Here is a 22,044-nt window from a genome sequence, read left to right as displayed (position 1 = left end):
TTTGTCACACTATAGTCCATAAACTATGCAATATAAAACAAGTTAATCCGTCACTCGATAACTGTGTGAAGTAGGACGGACAAACTTAAGATTTTACTTTCGCATTTATTATGTTTATACAAAATATAATTTTGCACGTATTAATCTGCCACACTATGATATGATATCAAGAGCTCATATATAATGAGAAACCGAGTATCTCCTGGGTTAGTATCTCACGATGTTTATAAGTATCAAAATCATTTTGACGGTATTGTTTGTCAATAATTTCTTAGGAGTAGTGAGTTCTGCAAAAATACTATCAGTGTTTCCAACTCCTTCAATTAGTCATCAATTTGTGTTTCGAACTGTGATACTAGAACTGGTCAGGCGGGGACACGAAGTCACAGTTATTACTACGGATCCTGCATTTCCCAAAGGACAAACACCACTGAATTTAATAGAAGTAGATGTGCATGACTTATCATATGAGATTTGGACGGATTTTTTACTAAAAGGAAAAACTGGAAGCGAAGAAGATCATTACTCTCAAATAAATTCTATGTTAAGGATCGTTTCAAAAATATTTAAAACACAGTTACTCGGAACTGCAGAAGTCCAAGAAATAATAAATAAAAAAGCAGGACACTATGATTTATTACTATTAGAAGCATACGTGAAACCCACATTAATTTTTACACATATATTCAAAGCCCCAGCGATTCAAATTAGTTCATTTGATGGGTTACTATATAACTTTGAAGTATTTGGTGCTCCTATGCACCCCCTCTTGTATCCATCACTGACGAATCAAAGAATATACAATTTATCCTTTTATGAAAAACTCCAGCAATTATATAATCGATGGTGGCTAGAAAGTTGTTATCATATAATTGAAGAAGAAGACAACAAAATGCTACAAACCTTATTTGGGTCGAATATTCCATCGATACAAGAACTGTCCAATAACGTTGACATGCTGTTTTTGAATGTCCATTCGATTTGGAAAGACAACCAACCAGTTCCACCAAATGTTGTACATATTGGAGGAATACATACTCGTTTATCGAAAGCATTACCAAAGGCAAGTAGTTAAAAAGGTTAAATGACTCTTAGTATAAAAAGTTTCACAATTGATTCAAAACTCTTTAAAGTTGAAAGTACACTTTTTCATATTAAAAAAATATTAATATAAATATAAACTATTTAGGATGGTGCAGTGGAGATTAAGCTATTAAATGCAGTTCTACAATTATCAATTCCGTATATAGAATAAGATTATCATCATCATAATCATCCCATTACTAGCCCACTTATTAGTCCAAATGACACCACACGCCTTTGAAAACACTATGGAGAATTCTTAGGCTTGCAAGTTTCCTCACGATATTCACCTTCACCGTTAAAGCAAGTGAAACTTCAAAACGTCAGAGGTGCGTGCCGGGGAGCGAAACTCAGTCCGAAGGGGTTCGAAAGGGAGACCGAAGTCCTGAACACTTGGGTATACCGTTTCCTCAAACGCCTAATAATATATATCGCTGGGATAAACGAATCAGGGATAATAAATGTGAGAGCTCAATAGCAAAGTATTGAGTTAAAATAGTTTTGAAGTAGTGGTGCAATATTATATTTTTTAACGGTTTTATAAAGTTTGCCCTATTTCATTCTGGTGAGGGTTAATTAAAACTGTACTTCAAGAATCCAATCAATAAACTGGACATTGTTATAATAATGAGGCATTAAATAGATTAAGTAATATTATGTAATTAAAACCATTATATCAAATAAGTAAAAAATACTTTAAACGGGATTATTGCAGGGAAATGATAATGATGCAGAATTTTTACTAAGAGCTAAAAAAGAATACAGTAGGTATAAGTGCAGTCATCCCACAACTTTTATCAATGTGGGTCAATGATAACATTTTACGTGCTGGAACCACATTCGCACTGTGCGAAATGCACGTGGTGCGAATGTGAAAAAGTATTGATAGGGCATCACCGCGTCCATTATTTCTTCCCCGCAACATACTTGGTACGTGTTCATACATTTGTTTTTTACATTCGCACCACTCGAATTATTGCATAGTGCCAATATCCCGTGGCCAGCATGTTAAATAATATCGTAAGGCGCGTCGAACTTCGATTACCTAATCTACAGTCAATATCAATATATATTTTTAGATGCTTCTAATCAGTAAACGAGTTATGCAAAAGTAAATGCGTCACTATTTCCGCGCGAAGTGTGATAATATTATTATTTACTGGTATCTGGTACCTATGAAATTATTTTTTATTTTTTTTTCTATGCCATGCTTTAGATCCTCTATGATAGATTCTGAAACAATTAGCTTATTGCCAATATTAAAAGACTCAATATCATAATAACCATGATAAGATCCAAACGGGTGAATGTTGCACTGAATTTCATTATAACACTCCTTTTTTTGTTTTTCCGATACCTTCTGCGCAAAGGGTTTCACACAGACAGCCAATTTCTTACTACTCGATGCGTGGTATGTATATGAATTTAAAAAAGAGAATATTGCCATTCACGCACGAGCATGGCTGAACGCTGCGCGCCGTAAAAATATGAGCGATTCAAGTTTTGACAGAACACTGCCAGATATTTGAAATACATTTTTTTTATTATATTTTTCAAATACCATAGAAAATAGAAATAGTGAAGCGGTAAATATAAATATTCCGCCGAGTACACCGGGATCGGGAACTTCCAACATTAATATATATTTTGTTCACTAGAAGATAGCACTTGACTGCAATCTCACCTGGTGGTAAGTGATGATGCAGTCTAAGATGTTAGCGGGCTAACCTGTTAGGGAGTATGGCAGTCATACCCTTAATTCGTTTCTACGTGACATCGCACCGAAACTCTTAATCTCTAGCGGTACATCTTTGTCGGTAGGGTGATCACTAGCCCCGGCCAGACCAGACCAGAGAAAATTCAGAAATTATAAATTCCTCAATTACCCCTGCCGGAAATTGAACCCGGGCTCTCCTACTGAAATTCATAGCGCTCACCGTTCCGCCACAGAGGTCGTCAAAAGATTTAAACGATAGAACATATTCCAGGGAATTTTAATAATAGCACCATGCAACATGTGTAATTTCTACTATAGTAAATATTTAATTTCAGTAATACTTGGTCTTTTTGTTTATACTTGTTATAGACGATATTAGGTTACTAGTACTGGCTGTTTTAAAGTTGACAGTAAAGTAACTGTTTCAGAATATTTAAGAGCTTTCATATTAGGGGAGTAGTTAAAGTCTTGTATGCAACTGTTGATAATAACGTATTAAAACACTAGTGTGGGTTAATTACGTGAATGTTTTAATGCCGCTTATTAAACAACAGCTTCATAAATAACTAGGTAGGTACTTTTTTATTGATTCTATGCAATAAAAACTTTTAAAAAGTTTACTCACATTATTTTTAAGTTTCTTATTTTATGTTAACTGATACGATTTTCAAGATAGGTGATATTTCTAAGTGCATTTATGCCCGTTATTATGACAATTTAAATGTATTGACTGTCTGTTCCGCTTTCTAAGCTATCTGTGATTTTGAATTTTTTTCATAAATCTTCATTTCAGATCAATCTGTTAATTCAGTTCGAGTATTATTGCACATAAACTATTATTGTTTTATTCTAATGATACCGGTAAACTTTAAAATAATATCAACTTTTTTTATTATACTATGTATCTATTATCAGCTAAAGTAGCAAATATAGCAACTATTTAAAGTTTATACGCAGCTGTTTAGTGCGAATCTTATAAAATAAACCATCCAGGAGTATTAATTTAGTAATTTGCTTAGCATAACATCATGAGACTAACTGCCCCGATGCTAATGGTAAGAATGCTTACAAGACGCAAAGTCCTGGGTACTATTACCTGGTTGGGTCATAATAATAATAGCAAAAACCCCCCCGGCAGCATATAAAGCAAGCTATAAAGCAAATATAATTATTATTAAATCATTATGATACGATTGGCGCAGTTTGCAGCGAACCTGCTTTTAAGTCCACGGCCGTGGGTTCGATTCCCTCTACTGGAAAATGTTTGTGTGATGAGCGTGAATATTTTTTAGTGTCTGGGTGTTTATATGTATATTCTAAATATTCTAAGTATTTATGTATGTTATTCATCAAAATATTCATCAGTCATCTTAGTTCCCAAAACACAACAAACGGACCCGTGCGACTTTTTCCGCGAATGAGTCGACTTAAAAAATTGTCGTAAGTTGTCGCGGACTGTTTTATAGAACTATTTACTTCATACTTCCGTCGTTTTGCGTAACTTTTACAGTTCACGCATCGCATGCATCAGAATCCCTGAAAAAGGATATTTTTTGCATTTATTGCAACATTTTTCATTAATGATAGTAGCCATTGGTCGAAGCGTGATGTTGTATAGCCATAATTAATACTACCAATCCAAAAAAAAAATAAAAATCGAAAAACATTTTCTGAGATTAATGCGTTCAACCAAACAAAATTGAAAAGCTTTATAATATTTCAATTATGCCTATCCAAAAAACTCCGTTGCGCGGATTTTGAAAGACAAAAGAAAGGAGAAGAATGTTATCCTGTAGCAGCTTTTTTCTTTTCCGGGATAAAAAGAAGCATATGATCTATTCCAGACTATATTGTAGGTATGTCTAACATATTTTAGCCATATCGGTCATTCGTCGTGGCGTTAAAGCATAACAAACATCCATCCATCTATCCATCCATATATACGTCCATCCATCCATACATCTATTCTCACAAATTTTCGCATTTATAATATTAGTAGGATGGTACGCATGCATTCGATCGTTGTCCCATATGCCTTGCGACTAGCTGTTATCTGTAAAAATCTTCTTGTCCTTGATCTCCGACATAATCAACAGATCTTCATTAAAATTATAAAATACATGCTTGGCAGTACACACTGTCAAATAAAAAATAATTATCAGAATCAGTGCAAATTTAACGGAGATATGAAGTAAAATTGATAAAAAAATTTCATCCCACTTCCCGGAGGAAGCTTATTGTTTATCGGGATAAAAAAAATTCTATATGTTGACCCGGGATATCAGCTACCACTATACCAAATTTTATTTAAATCCGTTCAGTAATTTTCACGTGATGCCCGAACAGACAGACAGACAGACAGACAAAAATTAAATAAAAATCAGTTTTGGACTCAGTATCGATTATAAAGCATCCCCCGATCAAAATTTTCAAAATATATTAAATGTACAAAAATCTTCCAGTTACAGTTTTATTATAAGTATAGATTTCGCTACCTAATTTCCGAACCTCAATATCAATATCATCGGTACATACCATACGTGTCTACTTGTTTTTTATATTTCATTAAATATTATAACTAAAATTTATTTACAGGATATGGACTTGTTATTGAATGCATCAAGTAACGGCGTTATTTACTTCAGTCTTGGAACCAATGTGAATACGACAAATTTGCCACCGGACAAAGTGCAGATGATGGTGAATGTTTTCTCTCAACTTCCTTATGATGTTATATGGAAGTTGGATAAGGATACAATACCTGGAAAAACAGAAAACATCAAACTATTTAAATGGGTACCGCAGGCAGACCTTCTTAGTAAGTCTCTTGTTATTTTATAGTTAATTCATGTTTGCCTTTTTGCAGTAACAGAGTCGCTTAGTTCTATAATTTGCGTGTACTATATCCATATTTATCTAATATTTTTTTAAAGTGTTCCTTCTGAAAGGACAAAACAACAAACGTAATCTTAAAGAAATCAATGAACAACCTAATAACAGTCGAATGCTGGACTAAACGCCTCTGCCAAGAGGAGGCGTTTTTCAAAATCACCACGCTGGGTTGTTCATCACAGTAGATAGAAGTAGTAGAAAAGAAGAAACTGTTGCCCATTCTTTGCAAAACATAGATACACTCTCGCATCTATAATATTAGTAGGCATCTTTAACCTATAAAAGTTCTATTGCTGAACACAGGTCTCCTGTCTCATTTCATTTGAATATAGGGCCTTCACGCCCTTACAACGATGCTGGTTAGCGTATTTAAACTTTTCTTATTATAGTGATACCAAACCACTGAAACTGAAGGGATAAACAATTTTTAGTTTTTGATTGGTACTTGGCCCGATTCTAAAATCGAACTTCATGATGATAATAATAAAACGTTATTTTGGCCTTGGTATATCTAACTTTAAGTCAGAAGAGCTATCTAGTAGCTTATGCTTATTGACACAAATTGGGTACATATTTGCTGTTTGACAAATTTTTATCTTTAACTAAATATTAGTTATTTTTAACGATTTTTTTTTTAGAGCATCCCAAGATCAAACTATTTATTACTCAAGGAGGACTTCAATCCACTGATGAAGCTATTGATGCTGGAGTACCTGTTATTGGTATACCAATGTTAGCAGATCAATGGTATAATACAGAAAAATATCAATATCATAAAATTGGAATTAAACTTTATCTTCCAGATCTTACCGAAGAAGTATTTAGAAAAGCTATTGATACAGTAATATCTGATAAAAGGTAAATTGGCATTATAATATACTTACCATACTATCACCACATAATACACCTGAATCTAGACTAATCATAAAGCCGAGGATTTTGGTTTTCTCATTTTTGTTTTATTTGGTGGTAATCATTCGGTAAGTGGTAGATCACTCGGACTATAAAAACTGTTATGCACTTAATATATTATGAAAATTAAGCTTAATATGCTATACTCCGCGAACAGCAGGAGAATCTGTATGGTGTAATTTATAATTACTTCAATCCGTGAACTCCACACCAAACAGATCCTTGGCAATGTACCCTCTACGCCCAGAGCATTCTCAGGAGATGTTGACTTTACAATGACTCATTGTAACTCAGATTCTCCTGCTGTTCGCGGAGTATAACAAATTAAGCTTAATTTCTTAATATGTTAGGAATTATGGATTTCCGCAAAGTAACACCTGCTTCTATCCAATATGCACTTAATATCCCAATTATTGAGGAATGTAAACGTCTACAAACCCTAGGAGTCCAACAATAGATGGGAGATCTGAAACTGTGGGTCGTTGAAAAGTTTTTTTTAGTTTTAATCGTCTTAATTAGTATAAGATGTACTACCAATATAATATTATTATGTTACCTCACTTTGAAGATGACTAACTTTACAACTTACTACGCTTCTTACGCTTGCCAGTTGTTCTTTAAAATAATGCTTAGATACAAAAGCTTTGAAATCCTATCTTAAAATTCGCTTTTAAAAACAAAAAAGAAAATGGCTTTATTTTCTATCGTTATTTTCTTGTATTGTTTTGTTGCAATATTATATTTATTCCATATATCCATCTTTATATTCATGATATTTTATTTTTGTGGGAAAATTTTCAATGCCGAAATAAATGTTTTTTTTTACAGTTATCGAGAAAACATGATAAGACTCCGCACCCTCATGAAAGATGAACCACGGACACCTCTAGAAAATGCAGTTTGGTGGATAGAGTACACCTTGAGGCACGGTGGGGCAAAACATCTTAAAGCAGCCGGTGCTAATATTTCATGGGCGCAATACTTAGAGCTAGAATTAGTAGCAATAGTATTACTTTTTTTGTTCTCTGCTTTACTGATATTTGTCTTCATTTTAAAGCTCTTATGGAAATTAATAACAAAAGTTTTATCTTCTTCTAACAAAATAAAAAAATCTTAGATATGCCGTTTGATTTGATTGATATTAAGATTTATTAAGAGTGTTAACTTTGTTGGGTGTAAATTCACCCTCGTGGGAGTCGTGTCTTGTAGAAACTCGTGTAGAACTCATCGTGTCGTGTCCCAGCGTTTTTGAGTGCCAAACGTGGCAGACGCACTTAAGATTGTCCTCCCCTTCCCCTCCCCAGAGGTCGTCAAATCTTGGGACTGGACTCTTGGAGACGCTGTTACAAGACTTAAGTTGATTAAATTACCTTTGCTATATATATTACCCCTTTGAATAATTAACATATCGATACGATATCGATTATTATAATCGACGCTTTTAAATATTTATTTCTACTGTATTTATAGGACATTTTAAAAACATCTACTTCTTGACAACCTAACGGCGCCTATTTCTTTAGAAATGCAATATTGACGGTGATAAATATGAGATTGTAACTAATATAAGGTATCGCACAATGTTCATAAATCTTTGGATTTCCATTCCACTACAAGTTAGCTGCAATCTTATCCAATGCTACGTGATGATGCAGTGTAAGACAGTAACGGACAAACCTGTGAGGGCTATGGCAGTTTTATAATACCCGCCCCCTAATCAATCAATCAATCAGTGCCGTGCATGATATTTTTTAATTAGGTAAACATTAGGTAATGTGTGACTAACTTCGATAATACTGCTTTAGTGCAGTCGTAGTTATTCTGATGCGACTCCTGATGATACGTTCCTGAAGATGATAGTGTATGGAAGACGCACTACTTATTGGCATATCTACCTACCTATAAGATACCTAACAGGTCCGTCCAGGAATTATTAGGTACTGAAACTTTCGGTTGCAAATCGAAGATTGCGGTGGTTCAGTCTATTGTTTCAGATAGTAGGAGGCTTACCTATTAGGGGTATAGCAGAAATGTGAAATCAATATACTCCTAATCGAATTATATACGGCATTGCACCGGAACGCCTAATTGCTTCGCGGCACGTATTTGTCGGTAGGGTGTATTAACCACTGCTGTAGCGTCCCACCAGACGAGACAAGCAAAAATTCAGAAATCATCCGGGGATCAAATCCGGGACCTAGACTCATTAGATAGCGCTCCGCGACATCCCATCCACCCCAACTTATTTGCACATGAATTTAAGGCACCAGTTAAGACCAGCTAAAAAACTTAAACTAACGAACGATTCGTTGTTTTCAGTTAAAAAAAATCTGATCCTGTTAAAATTCCTCGGATAAAAGTTATTTTGCAAGTGACATATCGTTCCGTACACAAATTACATTTCAAAACTAATTTCAAAAAAATTTCATTGAATTAATTATTGTTTATTGAATGCATGAATAAATGATATGTATTCACCCTCGTGGTAGTAGTTTCTTGTAGAAAGTTGTAATCATTGAAGGGCAAGTTTTAGAATTTTGTTCTGGGCATATAGCCCTTGGAGGCTTACCGAAAATTACGGAAAACGACGTGCCGCAAAAGCATTCCGGTAAAACCTTTTTTTTTGCTAGCTTTATAGATCTAATTGTTTCTTTTTATAAATAATAAATAAATATACTTAGACAATGCACACATCGCCATCTAGCCCCAAAATAAGCGTAGCTTGTGTTATGGGTACTAAGATGACTGTTGAATATTTTTATGAATATACATAAATATTTATTATATACAGAAAAACACCCAGATACTTGAAAACACACACTGGATACAAAGTATTCAAAGTCTCTCTTTTTGCGGCAATAAGCTTTATCTTCTATTTCAACACACATTAAAGGTGATATTCAAAAAAAAAATTCACACGAATTTGTCTGTAACTTCCAATCCCTATATTACCCCATTAGGGATGGAATTTCTAGATATCTATTCTTAGCTGTCATTTCCTACCTTTAAACCTTACATAATTAATTATAAGTACAGGTAATATAGTGATAGTGCATATTATGTAAACAATCTTATTACTTTTCTATACTGTTAAGTATGTTTACAAAATTAGAGTATATATTATTATACATTAATGCCCGTTTTCACTAACAACAAATAAGGCAATGCCTAAATAAGTAACGCCTAATTTTAGGAGATTACCAGGTATACATAAACCGTTCACCAATAGTTATCATCTAAGAGTTGGTAAAACCTTATTTTCCTATCACTTCACCTAAATCATTAGGAATTCGATTTAGACAATGCTTAGATTCAGTGAAAACGGCCATAAGACTTGCAATGAATATAAAGAAAAAATTGCATCTTTTATTGCAAATTTTAATTTTTTACATTCGCGCGTCAAAAAAATAATCTTGTTTATAATTTGTTATCAAGTGAACCCAGTATTACCTACGCTGCTCGTATATAAAGGGAAACTTAGCCTTAACACGTTTAGTACGTAGCAATGTCTGCTAGACTTAAAATCTCTACAGCGTTTTATTTTATTAACTTCAGTTTATCCCTGACTAATTGTGCAAAAATCCTAGCAGTGTTTCCGACACCTTCAATAAGTCATCAAATTGTGTTTCGACCGTTGATACACGAATTGGTCAGGCGAGGTCATGAAGTCACAGTTATCACGACTGATCCTGCTTTTCCAAAAAATGAAGCACCAATTAATTTAACAGAGATAGATGTTCATGACTTGTCTTACAAAATATGGATAAATGCTTTGGAAGAATCAAAAGCTGGAAGCGAAGACGATAGTATTTCTACTCAAATAGAAGTAGTACTGAAAACAATGTCTCAAGTGTTCAAAGCTCAAGTAGCTACTCATGAAATTCAGGAAATAATTAGTAGGAAAAAGGAATACTTTGATTTATTAATTATAGAAGCTTACGTGAAACTTGCATTAGCTTTTACTCATATATTTAAGGCGCCAACGATTCAGATTAGTTCATTTGGTGGATTACAATTTAATTATGCAGTTGTTGGTGCTCCTGTACACCCCCTGTTATACCCAACCGTGATGAATCAAAAAACATACAATTTATCCAATTACGAAAAACTGGAGCAGTTGTATAAGCTAGGTGTGCTTGAAAGGTCAATGGGCTTATTGGAGCAAGAAGATGATAAACTTTTAAAAAATATATTTGGCTGGGACATTCCATCCATACGAGACTTATCTAATAACGTTGATATGCTATTTCTCAATACTCATTCAATTTGGTCGGATAACCAACCGGTTCCCCCGAGTGTTGTATACATTGGCGGTATACACAATAGAGCACCAAAAGAATTACCCAAGGTCAGTTTAAAAATACTATATTTAGTCACACTTTAGTGTAGAACAAGATGCATGTATTGACATAATCATCTTCGATGTTCTTTTATATTTTAATAAGAACCGCAGAGGTCAGCGAGATAACCGAAATTTACAAAGAAATAAAATTAATAACAGAATATACATCAAAATTCAAAATTCATTTATTTCAAGTAGGCTTAGTTTATTATTAGGCATCGTTATATAGTTTAGAAGTATAATTATTTTTACAGGATTTGGATTATCTATTAAATGCATCAAAAAATGGTGTAATTTACTTCAGCCTTGGTACCAACGTGAAAGCATCAATTTTGCCACCAAAACAATTACAGATGATGATAAAAGTTTTTGCAGAATTACCATATGACGTTATTTGGAAGTGGGATCTGGAATCCATGCCTGGAAAAACAGAAAATATCAAAATATTCAAATGGCTGCCACAAGCAGATCTACTAAGTAAGGGCCTTTGTTTGAAATTATAAGTTTCAACATCACCCTGCTAGACACCAAAATATCCAAAACTCTATCTTCTTTTTGTAAGAAAACACATGACTGCGGCTTGAAATGTTCTTTAGTGTTTCGTGTTTCCTATGATTCTTACAACATTTCCTTCTTTAAAACAAGGGAGAGGTTCAAATTTATTTTATACATGTAGACCTTATAACAGGCACTTATGGAGCGTTCATACATATTACAATATGTTACCATTAATGGTGCTGGTGATAACTACATTTGTAAAAACTAAAGCTAGGAGGGTTCCGAACGTGCCCTGGAATAATTCGTCCGATTACACTCTTAATATTTCAGGACATCCAAAAATCAAACTTTTTATCACACAAGGAGGACTTCAATCCACAGATGAATCGATAGATGCTGGAGTACCACTTATTGGTATACCATTGTTTGCTGATCAATGGTTCAATACAGAAAAATATCCATATCATAAAATTGGAATGAAACTTGAAATGCCTTCTTTAACCGAAGAAGTGTTTAGAGAAGCCATAAAAAAAGTTATTTCGAATAAAAGGTAAGTGCAATGCTATAAATCATAAATTACTTTTTTTTATTAATATAGGATAACCATATTATTACTTTAAGTATTAAATAGTCTCCGGATCTTGTTTATCCGGAAACGAAAACCTTTATTTTATTACGAGGAATTCTAAAAAAGTATGCCAATAATTTTGAATGTTTCATAGTTATCGAGAAAATATAAGGAGACTGCGAATACTCATGAGAGACGAGCCACAAACTCCTCTAGAACGCGCTGTTTGGTGGACCGAATACGTCTTGAGGCACGGTGGTGCAAAGCATCTACGAGCAGCTGGCGCTAATATTTCTTGGGCACAATACTTAGAGCTTGAAATAGTATTAATATTAATCCAAGTGTTATTTTTTGCGTTACTATTATTTTTCCTGGTTTTATATGTCCTAAGAATTTTGATATTACGGGTTTTTGAGTCTAAGATTGAAATAAAGAAAAAAATACTCTAGATGAGACATTTTGCTATTACTAAGAATATTATATATATATAAGTATATAGAGGAAAGGATCTTTTTGGTTACAAACAGAATAGTCATTATTAATTTCAAGATTGGGTGGTTGATGTTTAATATTACGCTTTATTTTGATTCTGCTATTAAAATGCATTCAAATCACCGAATCATACATCAAATTTTCTTTGTATTTGTAAAACATTAGGTTTCTAAAAAAAATTTCAGTTTTTTTCCTTTTAATATTAACGTAAACCTTAATCAACTGTAATTATTGGCGATTTTTCTCTGCAAACTTCGTTGGTAAAGGGATCGCTCCCTTAGGTTGATAAAATATTAACAAAATATGTTCGAGTGTTTAAAATTTCACCAAAACAAATATGTTTTAAGGGTGTTATTTCTCTATACACACAGTAGGTACACTTCTGCGACTTCCAGTTTTTTCATCGTTTCTGTATGTAATAATAAAGCAAGATTTAATAAGTTCACTAAGTTAAAGTTTAATCAAAACATAACATAAAAAGGTACAAAAAAAAAATTATAATCAAAATTTGAAAACTCTTTTCCTAGTTGGCAACGTCATTATCTTACTTGAAAAACAAGATAATGACGTAAGTTTTTTTTTCAAAAAGCAAACGTACTTTAAGAATCAAATAAAGATTCTCATAGAATAACGGATCACGATTATTTTGCAGAAAACCGGTTTTTCAAGGTTACTCAAATTATGTCATGGATAATTATTATATAATAAAGTATTGAGTCAGTATATCAGACCAGAAGTAGTTCATTATAGTCAGAAAAAAACATTACAAGTACTCGTAATATCGGTGAAGGCTTAGCTGATATTATCTAATAGCGGGTTTCACTCTACAATAAAATTGCGTTGGCATCACAAATGAGAAAATTAAAGTTTTTTCTACTAACTTCATAATAGCCTACATTTGTAGAATAGCGTTTAAAGCGCTTTTCCATCCCAAATAATTGAATACCCTTTAGAAAACCAGCGACAAACAACAAAAAATCATTTCACAAAATATTATTGAAAGAACTGGAAGCACCAATATAAATGATTCAAAAGAGAAGCGTTCACTGGCTGTTCTATTGTTCTGAAATAACAATTATCCAATTGTGAACTAAAATTATTTATTTCTTTTATTTTAAAACCTTGTAGGAATTCTTTTTTCTTTTAATGGGATCAATGCTATCTTACATAGTCAATATGAGACCTGAACTGTATTTTTTTTTGTTTTAATCCGTTTTCCATGATTGCATATATAACTTTCACATCAATAGTAATACCAACTCAATTTGAATCAATCATCAAATACATTTCGATCCCTCCAGATCTGAAATTATTTAACGCCTTAAAAAAATGTTTATAAAACTTTTATTTGGTAAATTAATACATATGGTTTTTTAAAGATTTTCTAATTTCATGTGATGATATTATCATGTCTTAAAACAGTGACGAATCTATACTAAACTGCTAGGGTTAAAAAAATCTGTTGGTTTTTTTTTCTTCAAAAAAAAGTAAGATGTTGATAGTTTTTCATTGATGTCATTAAATTAAATAGTTTCGATGTTCACAACTGTATTGTTGTTTTATTTTGATTAAAGTTATAAAGAAGTAGGAAGTAGTTTTTTTTTCATTTTATAAAGATGTTGATGATGAAAACTTGACTTGTTTTAGTGGTTGAAATATTTTTGTAAATGTGATTTTGTAAGCCAAACTAAAGAAGAGGCAATGGCGGATGACCGGCTAGTACGCTGCAAAGCTCTCTTTCTAGCGGCAATTTTATTGATTGATTGATTTGTCATAGTTACTATAAAATATAAATTCAAATTCAAATTCAAAAATTCTTTGATCATGTAGGCATTTCAAAGGCAGAGCGTCATACATATATGTTCACATAATTGTAAGGGGATTGTGCTAACTTCGCCAACTTAAACCTTAAACTACGAGGGTTCCAAACGCACCCTGGTCTAAGAAGAGCCCGCAACAAACTTAGCTGGGTAATTTTTTTGTAATCACCATATAACAGTAAATGAAATAAATAGCAACGAGAATTCTTTATTTATACACTCAATGCTTCAAGAATTCAATAATCCGTACCTGGTCAATAATAGGGTCGACAACAGTATATTTTCAATACTGCGAGTTGCGCTAAGACCTTAACTTAACAAACACGACACGTTGATCAAATACGGTATGTAGGTTGGAGGCAACCCGCACTGCAATCGCAAGACGCCATTACCCGTTTTCGAGTACTGTACAACAGAAATTAATATCAACTCTTTATCAAGACTACTGTTGTTAGTTAAATAGATTAAAGTGGATTCAATCATTATCTTATGAAGGGACGGAAAAACTTTTGATTATAAATTCAATTGAAATATTTGTTTTGGCACATACACACACGCGCGCACATTTAAGATACACGCATGTTGCACACTCGAATTTAAGATAAGCATGTTGCATGTATCCCTTTTGATAATTGTTTTTAATCTTATTTTATGTTGATGAATGTTTTACTAAGTATTTAGATTTTTTGGTAAATATCTAGTAAACAGTGGTAATTTTATAAGTTTTGGAGGTACGCGAGATCACTGTTACGCAGTTTTTTACTTTTATAGTGATCATCGTTTCATTCATTAGCGTTAAAGTTTTGTTATTGTTCATAACATAAATAAATAAAATAAATACAGCCAGTACTGAAAATATACATTTTACTTGAAGTAAATTTCAAATAGTTGCAGCCAAAACCTCAAATTCGGCTATTCGTGATACATAATATAAAATACTCACACACAAATCTGTGAGGCGGTATCAAAAACCTGATCACGTACCAAAAGCACGTAGCACTGAACAAAATAGGTTAACAATTTATAAGATGGCATTGAGTGTCATTTTGTACCTTCAGCACTTTTCGTGTCGTGCAAATAAAACTTATCTTAAATATCTCAACAAATATTTGCATAAAAACATTCGAATCCGCTGCAAAAATTATGTCAATTGTAGACTACTTCAAAGTGCATTATGGTCCTGAACAATTTATTTCTATAAAAGAGGCAAGTCAGAGAGGCGGAAGAATATCATACGTATAGGTAAAAAAACACTACTTTCTGTATTTTCGAGGAACAGTGAACCTGCGATTTTGTTGACATTGTGATATATAGCGTTTGTGTTTGTATAGTGTTTGTATAACCCGGATGTGATTGTGCTTTCTATAAATATTATTGGCATAACATATAATTGACATGAAAGCAAGGCTGGAATAGCGGAGGACCATGTGTTGTGGCATTCTCTTGAAAAATGGCTATGTCCAGCAGTGGATGCTTGTAGGCTGTTGATAATGATGTTGATGATATTGAATTGAAATTATTCTTCAGCTTCTAAAACACATCAGCTAATAAGCCATTTTGGACGAAAATATGTCACGTAGTTTCAAGTTTCCCGAACGCAGCTCTTCAGATTTGGATACGGCGGTTCACCTCTTTCTCGAAATTGGACCTACCTTATCGACATTTCGGGTGAAGTGGTTTCAACGATAACTGGTTAAAGCGAAACATGAGCATTAAACATGATCTTCGTCTTGCTAATGTTCATTCGTAGGCCCACCTATTGAGAAACTCTGCTGGGGTCTCCAAGAGTCTCCATACTACTGCTATTATAACTACATCGTCGGCGAACCGAATTTGGGTGATGTACTCGCTGTTGATGTTGATGCCAAGTGCGCTCCAATCCAGAAGCTTAGAGACGTCCATCAACGCAGCGGTAATTTATACCATCTAACATAGTGGCGTTTTTGTACTAACACTGACTGCAACACGTGACCTTAACACAGACCAAGTTTCCATCGAATCAAAGGCTTTCTCATTTTACCGTTACCGCAACCGCTGCCAGGAACAACGAGGCCACCGGAAACTAGGGGCTGTGGAATCCTTCTCATTACAGTTATGCCCGATTATTATCATGCTGGGCAGACGGGTTGGTCACTGTAGAGCTAGAATGATCGGCATCGCTGCTGCCCGACACTGGTCTGAGCCGGATTTGTTAAGCCTAGCCAATTCGATGTGGTTATACCGCCACTTCTCGGTCGCCAGAGCCTTTTCGGTAAGACGGCAGGGTGCACCATGGGCCGGTGAGGTTGGTGATTGCGGAGGCTGACTGGTACTAGCTGACTTACATTACCCCTCCCACTAATCCCAACACCCAATTTCAAATTCAAATTTAAATTCAAATTCATTTATTTCAAGTAGGCCTACTTTATAAGCACTTTTGAAACGTCAAGTATGTATGTTTGTGTGATTCTACCACCGGTTCGGAAAGCAGATTCTACCGAGAAGAGCCGGCAAGAAACTCAGTAGTTGCTCTTTTCCAACATCAACATTTACAATCATTTTGCTATCTTGCGGGAGATGAGAGCGAGGCTGGCTGCTTCCATTCTACCTTGTCATTGAGGAATTCATCAAATGTAAATTATCCCAACGATAATTATTTGTATTGTATTTCAAAAGATGAAATTTTCCTTTACTTACTTGGCAATAAGAAATAAGCTTAAGATTCCGATCACAAAGTCAAAGCACGTGGACAAGGAATGAAATAGGTTAACAAATTATAAGATGGCGTTGAGTGTAAGTTCATTTTATCAGCACTTCGTGTTCCTACGAGTTTAAAATACTGATCGTTACTTTCATCCTTATACTTTTACTAAATTCTGCCCGCGATTTTGTCTGCTTGGAATTGGGTTACGTGTTTCCGGCCGAAAAATATAAGGTTTTTCTTTTAAAACATTTCAGTACCAGTGTCTGTATCATTTCAGTATCAGTGAAATTGGCGGTGTCAACTCCTGTTCTTCATAGAGAACGTAGACTTCGTAGATATTTTCTCTGAGATTAGGTAAAACATAACTATTAAATAAATCAGAGTAAAATATTTTGAAACCTATGTAACCATAACTATATATGCCAAACTAAAATTATATACGATTTTACTGATATTTTATTTAATAATTTCTTTAAACTCTTTATTTGTACACCACAACACAGGAAAATAAAGGACGAGTAGAGTGAAACACAGACTGAAGAAAGACTGGAGTAGAATATAAAAAGCGGCCTTATCGCTTAAAAGCGATTTCTGCCAGGCAATCTAATCCTAAGATTAGGACAACAAGAGCGAGAACAAATAAGTGGTGTAAAATGATTTTTTATAAATCTACATGCAAATAACTAAATACGAATAAATAAACAAAAAATACACAAATAAAAAAATATATATGTATGAAATAAATATAAAAAGCGAAGGAAGGGATGGTAGCGCATTGGGTAGGAGCTCAACTTCACATTCGAAGGGCCGAGTTCGAATCTAAGTACGCACCTCAAACTTTTCTAAGTTATGTGCGTTTTAAGTAATTAAAATATCACTTGCTTCAACGGTGAAGGAAAACATCGTGAAGAAACCAGCATGTCTGAGAGTTCTACATAACGTTCTCAAAGGTGTGCGGAGTCAACCAATCCGCTGGGCCAGCGTGGTGGACTACGGCCTTCTCATTGTGGAAAAAGAACCGTGCTCTGTAATGGGTCGATGTGAAGATGATGATGAAATATAAATATAATAAACTAATATTTATTATGATATAGCTATGTTAATAAATAGATATAGTATAGTCACAAGTTTTTAAATGAACTCTGAGTTAGAACTGGGCCGTTGTAGGATGTGACAGATGATGATGATGTTCGTGACAGGCGTTATATAGAGTTTCTATTAAATTTATGAACATCTGAATATTATAATAATGGTTACTGATGATGATCTAAAATAATAGCGCTGCATTACTCTTAGTATTGATTTATCCTTACTAATATTATAAATGTCAATGTAAGTTTGTTTGTTACACTTTCACGCAAAAACTACTTAACCGATCCTCATGAAACTTTGTACACATATTCTTGGAAGTGTTAGAAGTTATATAGGATACTTTTTATTCCGACATTTAGCTCGGTTCCTTTGGGAGAGGGGATGAAAGTGTTTGACGATTTTACACCCCAACTCCGACAAATTATAACCGATTTAAATAATTATTTTGTACTATATAGGTTATAATATGTGTTTAATTTTGCCCAAACTGTGGTTGGAGATAGAGGACAGAACTCCTCAGCGGACAGCAGCAAACCCCTCATTTAAGGCTAGCTATACTGAATACTTAAAACTTTTTTAGAACTACAATTAAATTTAATGCCACATCATAAAACAAAATCATACGCAGACGAAGTCGCGGGCAACAGCTAGTAGTATATAATTTATTTGAATTAAATAAGTGCACGGAACTCAAGAATCTCCACTGTTTTAATTGGTTAAAATTCCAACACAACTAATAGAGTTATTATAAATTAAACTATTAATTTACTATTAACTAATAATTTACTATAACTCTTTTTCGATTTCCTAAGATCTTCGACGTAAGTGCCGTGTCGTGACGGCAGATAAGAATAATTATATCACCACCCGTCTGCTTCCCGCGAGAGCTGTACAAGGCGACTAAGGGAATTTAATTGAAGCAGCATTCTCTGTGCTACTACTACCATCTACTGCGATCACCAACCCGTCTACCCAGCGTGGTGATTATGGGAAAATACTCCCGTTGGGAGAGGCCTTCAGTCCAGCGTTGGACTTGACAGGCTATTGATTGATTGGAGATCTTCGTCAAATCGACGCTTATGAGGGCTTACGTTGAAGGCATAAACTGCCTTCAAAAGTATGGAAATATATAAATCACAACCAAATTCTCCATTTGATCATGTGTGCAAATATCGATCAATTATTCCTACATATTTCTCTTACCGATTTTGTAAGGTTTATTTTGAAGATTATTCTTAAATAAGGATGACGTAATAATAACATAAAAATGACCGCATAACCGCAGTTATATACCAGTCAGTTTTTTGTCAAGACAAAAATTAAGCTATTTTTTATTGCGTCTTAACCATCGTCAGACGTGTCTATTTGACCTTCATTCGACTCGTATTTAAAACTACTATTGTTTTCAGCGACTCTTGTTTTGCAATCTGTAGCCATCTTTGACGAGCGTAACTATGTTTGCTTGTATTATAATTCGTGATTTGCTAATGAGCCGCATCATATTATTATTAGACACGTTATGTCAGTAATGCCAATTGTCAATGGTTAAGAAGTACGAAAATTGCTTTAATCTTCAGAGGAAAACGTGAAGAAGTAGTCGCCTATATTTCTGATTTGATGAATACAAAGATAAATATTGAAAAATAATTTTGTAGGGTCTTAAAAATAAGCAGTGTGGATGATGGCCGGAAATAGATTTATTGAAGATGCTATGAATATGAAGCTTAAAAAAATTCAATTGGCAAAAGAAAAAAGTTTAAAGAACATGGCTGTGTTTTAGATGTCGATTTTAAATTGGTAATTAACATCCTCTAAATATTTAAGATAAATGCAGAGTTGTTAGTTGCAACTTCTCTCAAGCTACTATACTATCTAAATAGTTTTGCTTAGATCTTTGCTCGGTTCCGTTGAGTTTAGAAGACTTTAAATGTTCGAAGAAGTTTTATAGAAGGATGCAGTAGAAATGTTCTTTGAATAAAAGTTTCAGCTTTATCAGTAGTTCATTTAAGTCTTTGTTATCTAGAAAGTGGTGAGCGGAATGTTTTATCCACTTTATAAAAGCAAAAATATTATTCACTTTGTGTATAAGTACTTACCTAAGGTATCTTACACATAATATTATGTGTGAAAAAATAAGTAAAGCGACATAGCTCTAACATATGTTAAGGACTTATTAAATTTTTGTACGCTTATGTTAGAAATAAAGAATTAACTTAGTTGCAACTTGTAATTTTTTAAAAGTTGTTTATTTTCTTCATATTATTAATTCTATAAAGATTCTGAAATATCATTCTCAATTAGGTATTCTCCATGCCGTGTGGTGACGCCAGATCAGAATACAGTTGTCACTACCTCGCCTCACACCACAGGTGTGGTTCGATCACACTGAAGGAATACAGTGATTGACGGGTAGCAGCGTTGTCTGTGCTAATACGAGTAAGAGTTTTCACTGGTACTCAGTACCTGCATGACAAAAGTGTGTGCTTTGGACACAGAACACAAAGTTCAAATCCATATGCATATTTTCGTAGTGGTACAGCTTTTTGTTATACAGCTCGTCCGGGGAAGCACTATGGCCATGTTTATTACTGCCGCTAAGCAGAAATTTGTATTGCTGTGTTACAGTCTGAAGGGTGCGGTTGCCGGTGTTTTTACAGGCACTTCCTCAAATTGATGGAAACGACTGTCAAAAACGTTTGCCTCGGTCCTACAACACCATTCATCATGTTAGTTAAAGATAGAGTAATTTTAATGTTTTGTAAATAAATTTACTACTATGAAATATTATACATTTTCCGACTTTAATTTATCTATCTCTATTTATCTCAATACCTAGTCCATTTCATCATACACAAGAACCGAGAAGACATTCTTGTTAACCAAAATGAAATTACGTTCAAGAACAACTCTGCGACAAGTTATGAATTTCTGAAACAGCTATCTACTCTGCCTTGGAATTCTGAAAGATTGGAATTAAGGTCTACACAATTTCACTGCAATAAGGGTTGTTTTGCTATAACTTATGTTTGAAACCTTAAGTAAAACACAAGTTGAGCTGTCTACATTTCAGATGCCTTTCAGCGTTCCTTGCCTGAAGTTTCTGTATATATTTAGCATCACAACGTAATAAAATAATTATATTGAATGGGTTAAAATTTAGTGTAGGACTTTTAATATCCGTTAGTCTCTATTGTAATAGAAAAACATGTATGTGTGTATGTTGTCCATACGCACGTAAAATCTTATGCCTACTTCTTTGGCGTTAAGCACAAATGTATTTTTACGCATAAACTTAATTTTCATAATATATTATCATGGAATTTCGAAAAGTAACGCCTGCTTTTAAGCATAGGATAAGGAAGATAAATCCAAATGAATTGAATCGAGTAAAACTGTAAGTAACAAAAATTATAAGTCAATAAAATACCCCAAAGAATAATTTTCATTAGAGCCAAAATTTATCACGCGTTACATATGCGCACGAAACATTTGTTTCATTGGGAAAATCTCACTATGAGCTGACTTTTGTATCGTGAAAAAAGAAGAACTAATAAAATAAAGTTACAAAAAAAGACAACTGACCATGTATTGAAAACAAATACATTTACTTGTAAATAAGGTAAGTTTGAACACGGGGATCGTACGGCGTGCAAGGTGAAACTGCAACTAAATACCTTTTCTTTGTTGTTTCTTGTTCCTGTCTATGTACTTTTGTACGAAAACAGGCATTTACTGGTTGCATTTAATCCATCATTAGCATCATTTAGCCCATTGCTTGACTAAGGCCACTTCATTGCCACGCAATCTTCTTCAGCTGCATCCAGATTTTCTTTGCTGCCTTTACGATATCATCACGCCTTCGAGCTCTTGGTCAACCGATGTTTCTGTGCGCAGTTGCCCCTACAAAATATCTAGGCTCTGACGCCTATTAGATAAACATGCTCC

The 22,044-nt window shown here is 33.9% G+C and overlaps 1 protein-coding gene across 1 annotated transcript in view; it reads left to right on the top strand.

Annotated features, from left to right (window-relative positions):
- The first annotated feature begins 220 nt into the window (after positions 1 to 220).
- The window catches only part of LOC120632138, an 80,203-nt gene continuing 58,379 nt past the window's right edge, over positions 221 to 22,044 (top strand). Inside the window, exons 1-8 of the mRNA XM_039901970.1 lie at positions 221 to 1,063; positions 5,396 to 5,618; positions 6,331 to 6,550; positions 7,433 to 7,624; positions 10,160 to 10,952; positions 11,201 to 11,423; positions 11,775 to 11,994; positions 12,167 to 12,335. Of these exons, the coding sequence (XP_039757904.1) occupies positions 221 to 1,063; positions 5,396 to 5,618; positions 6,331 to 6,550; positions 7,433 to 7,624; positions 10,160 to 10,952; positions 11,201 to 11,423; positions 11,775 to 11,994; positions 12,167 to 12,335 (2,883 nt within the window). The remainder of the gene's footprint in view (positions 1,064 to 5,395; positions 5,619 to 6,330; positions 6,551 to 7,432; positions 7,625 to 10,159; positions 10,953 to 11,200; positions 11,424 to 11,774; positions 11,995 to 12,166; positions 12,336 to 22,044) is intronic.

Source organism: Pararge aegeria, chromosome 1 (genome assembly GCF_905163445.1).
Source record: "Pararge aegeria chromosome 1, ilParAegt1.1, whole genome shotgun sequence".
Taxonomy (NCBI): Eukaryota; Metazoa; Arthropoda; class Insecta; order Lepidoptera; family Nymphalidae; genus Pararge; species Pararge aegeria.
The sequence above is the reverse complement of the archived record's forward strand: the minus strand, read 5'-3'. Positions and strand labels throughout refer to the sequence as shown.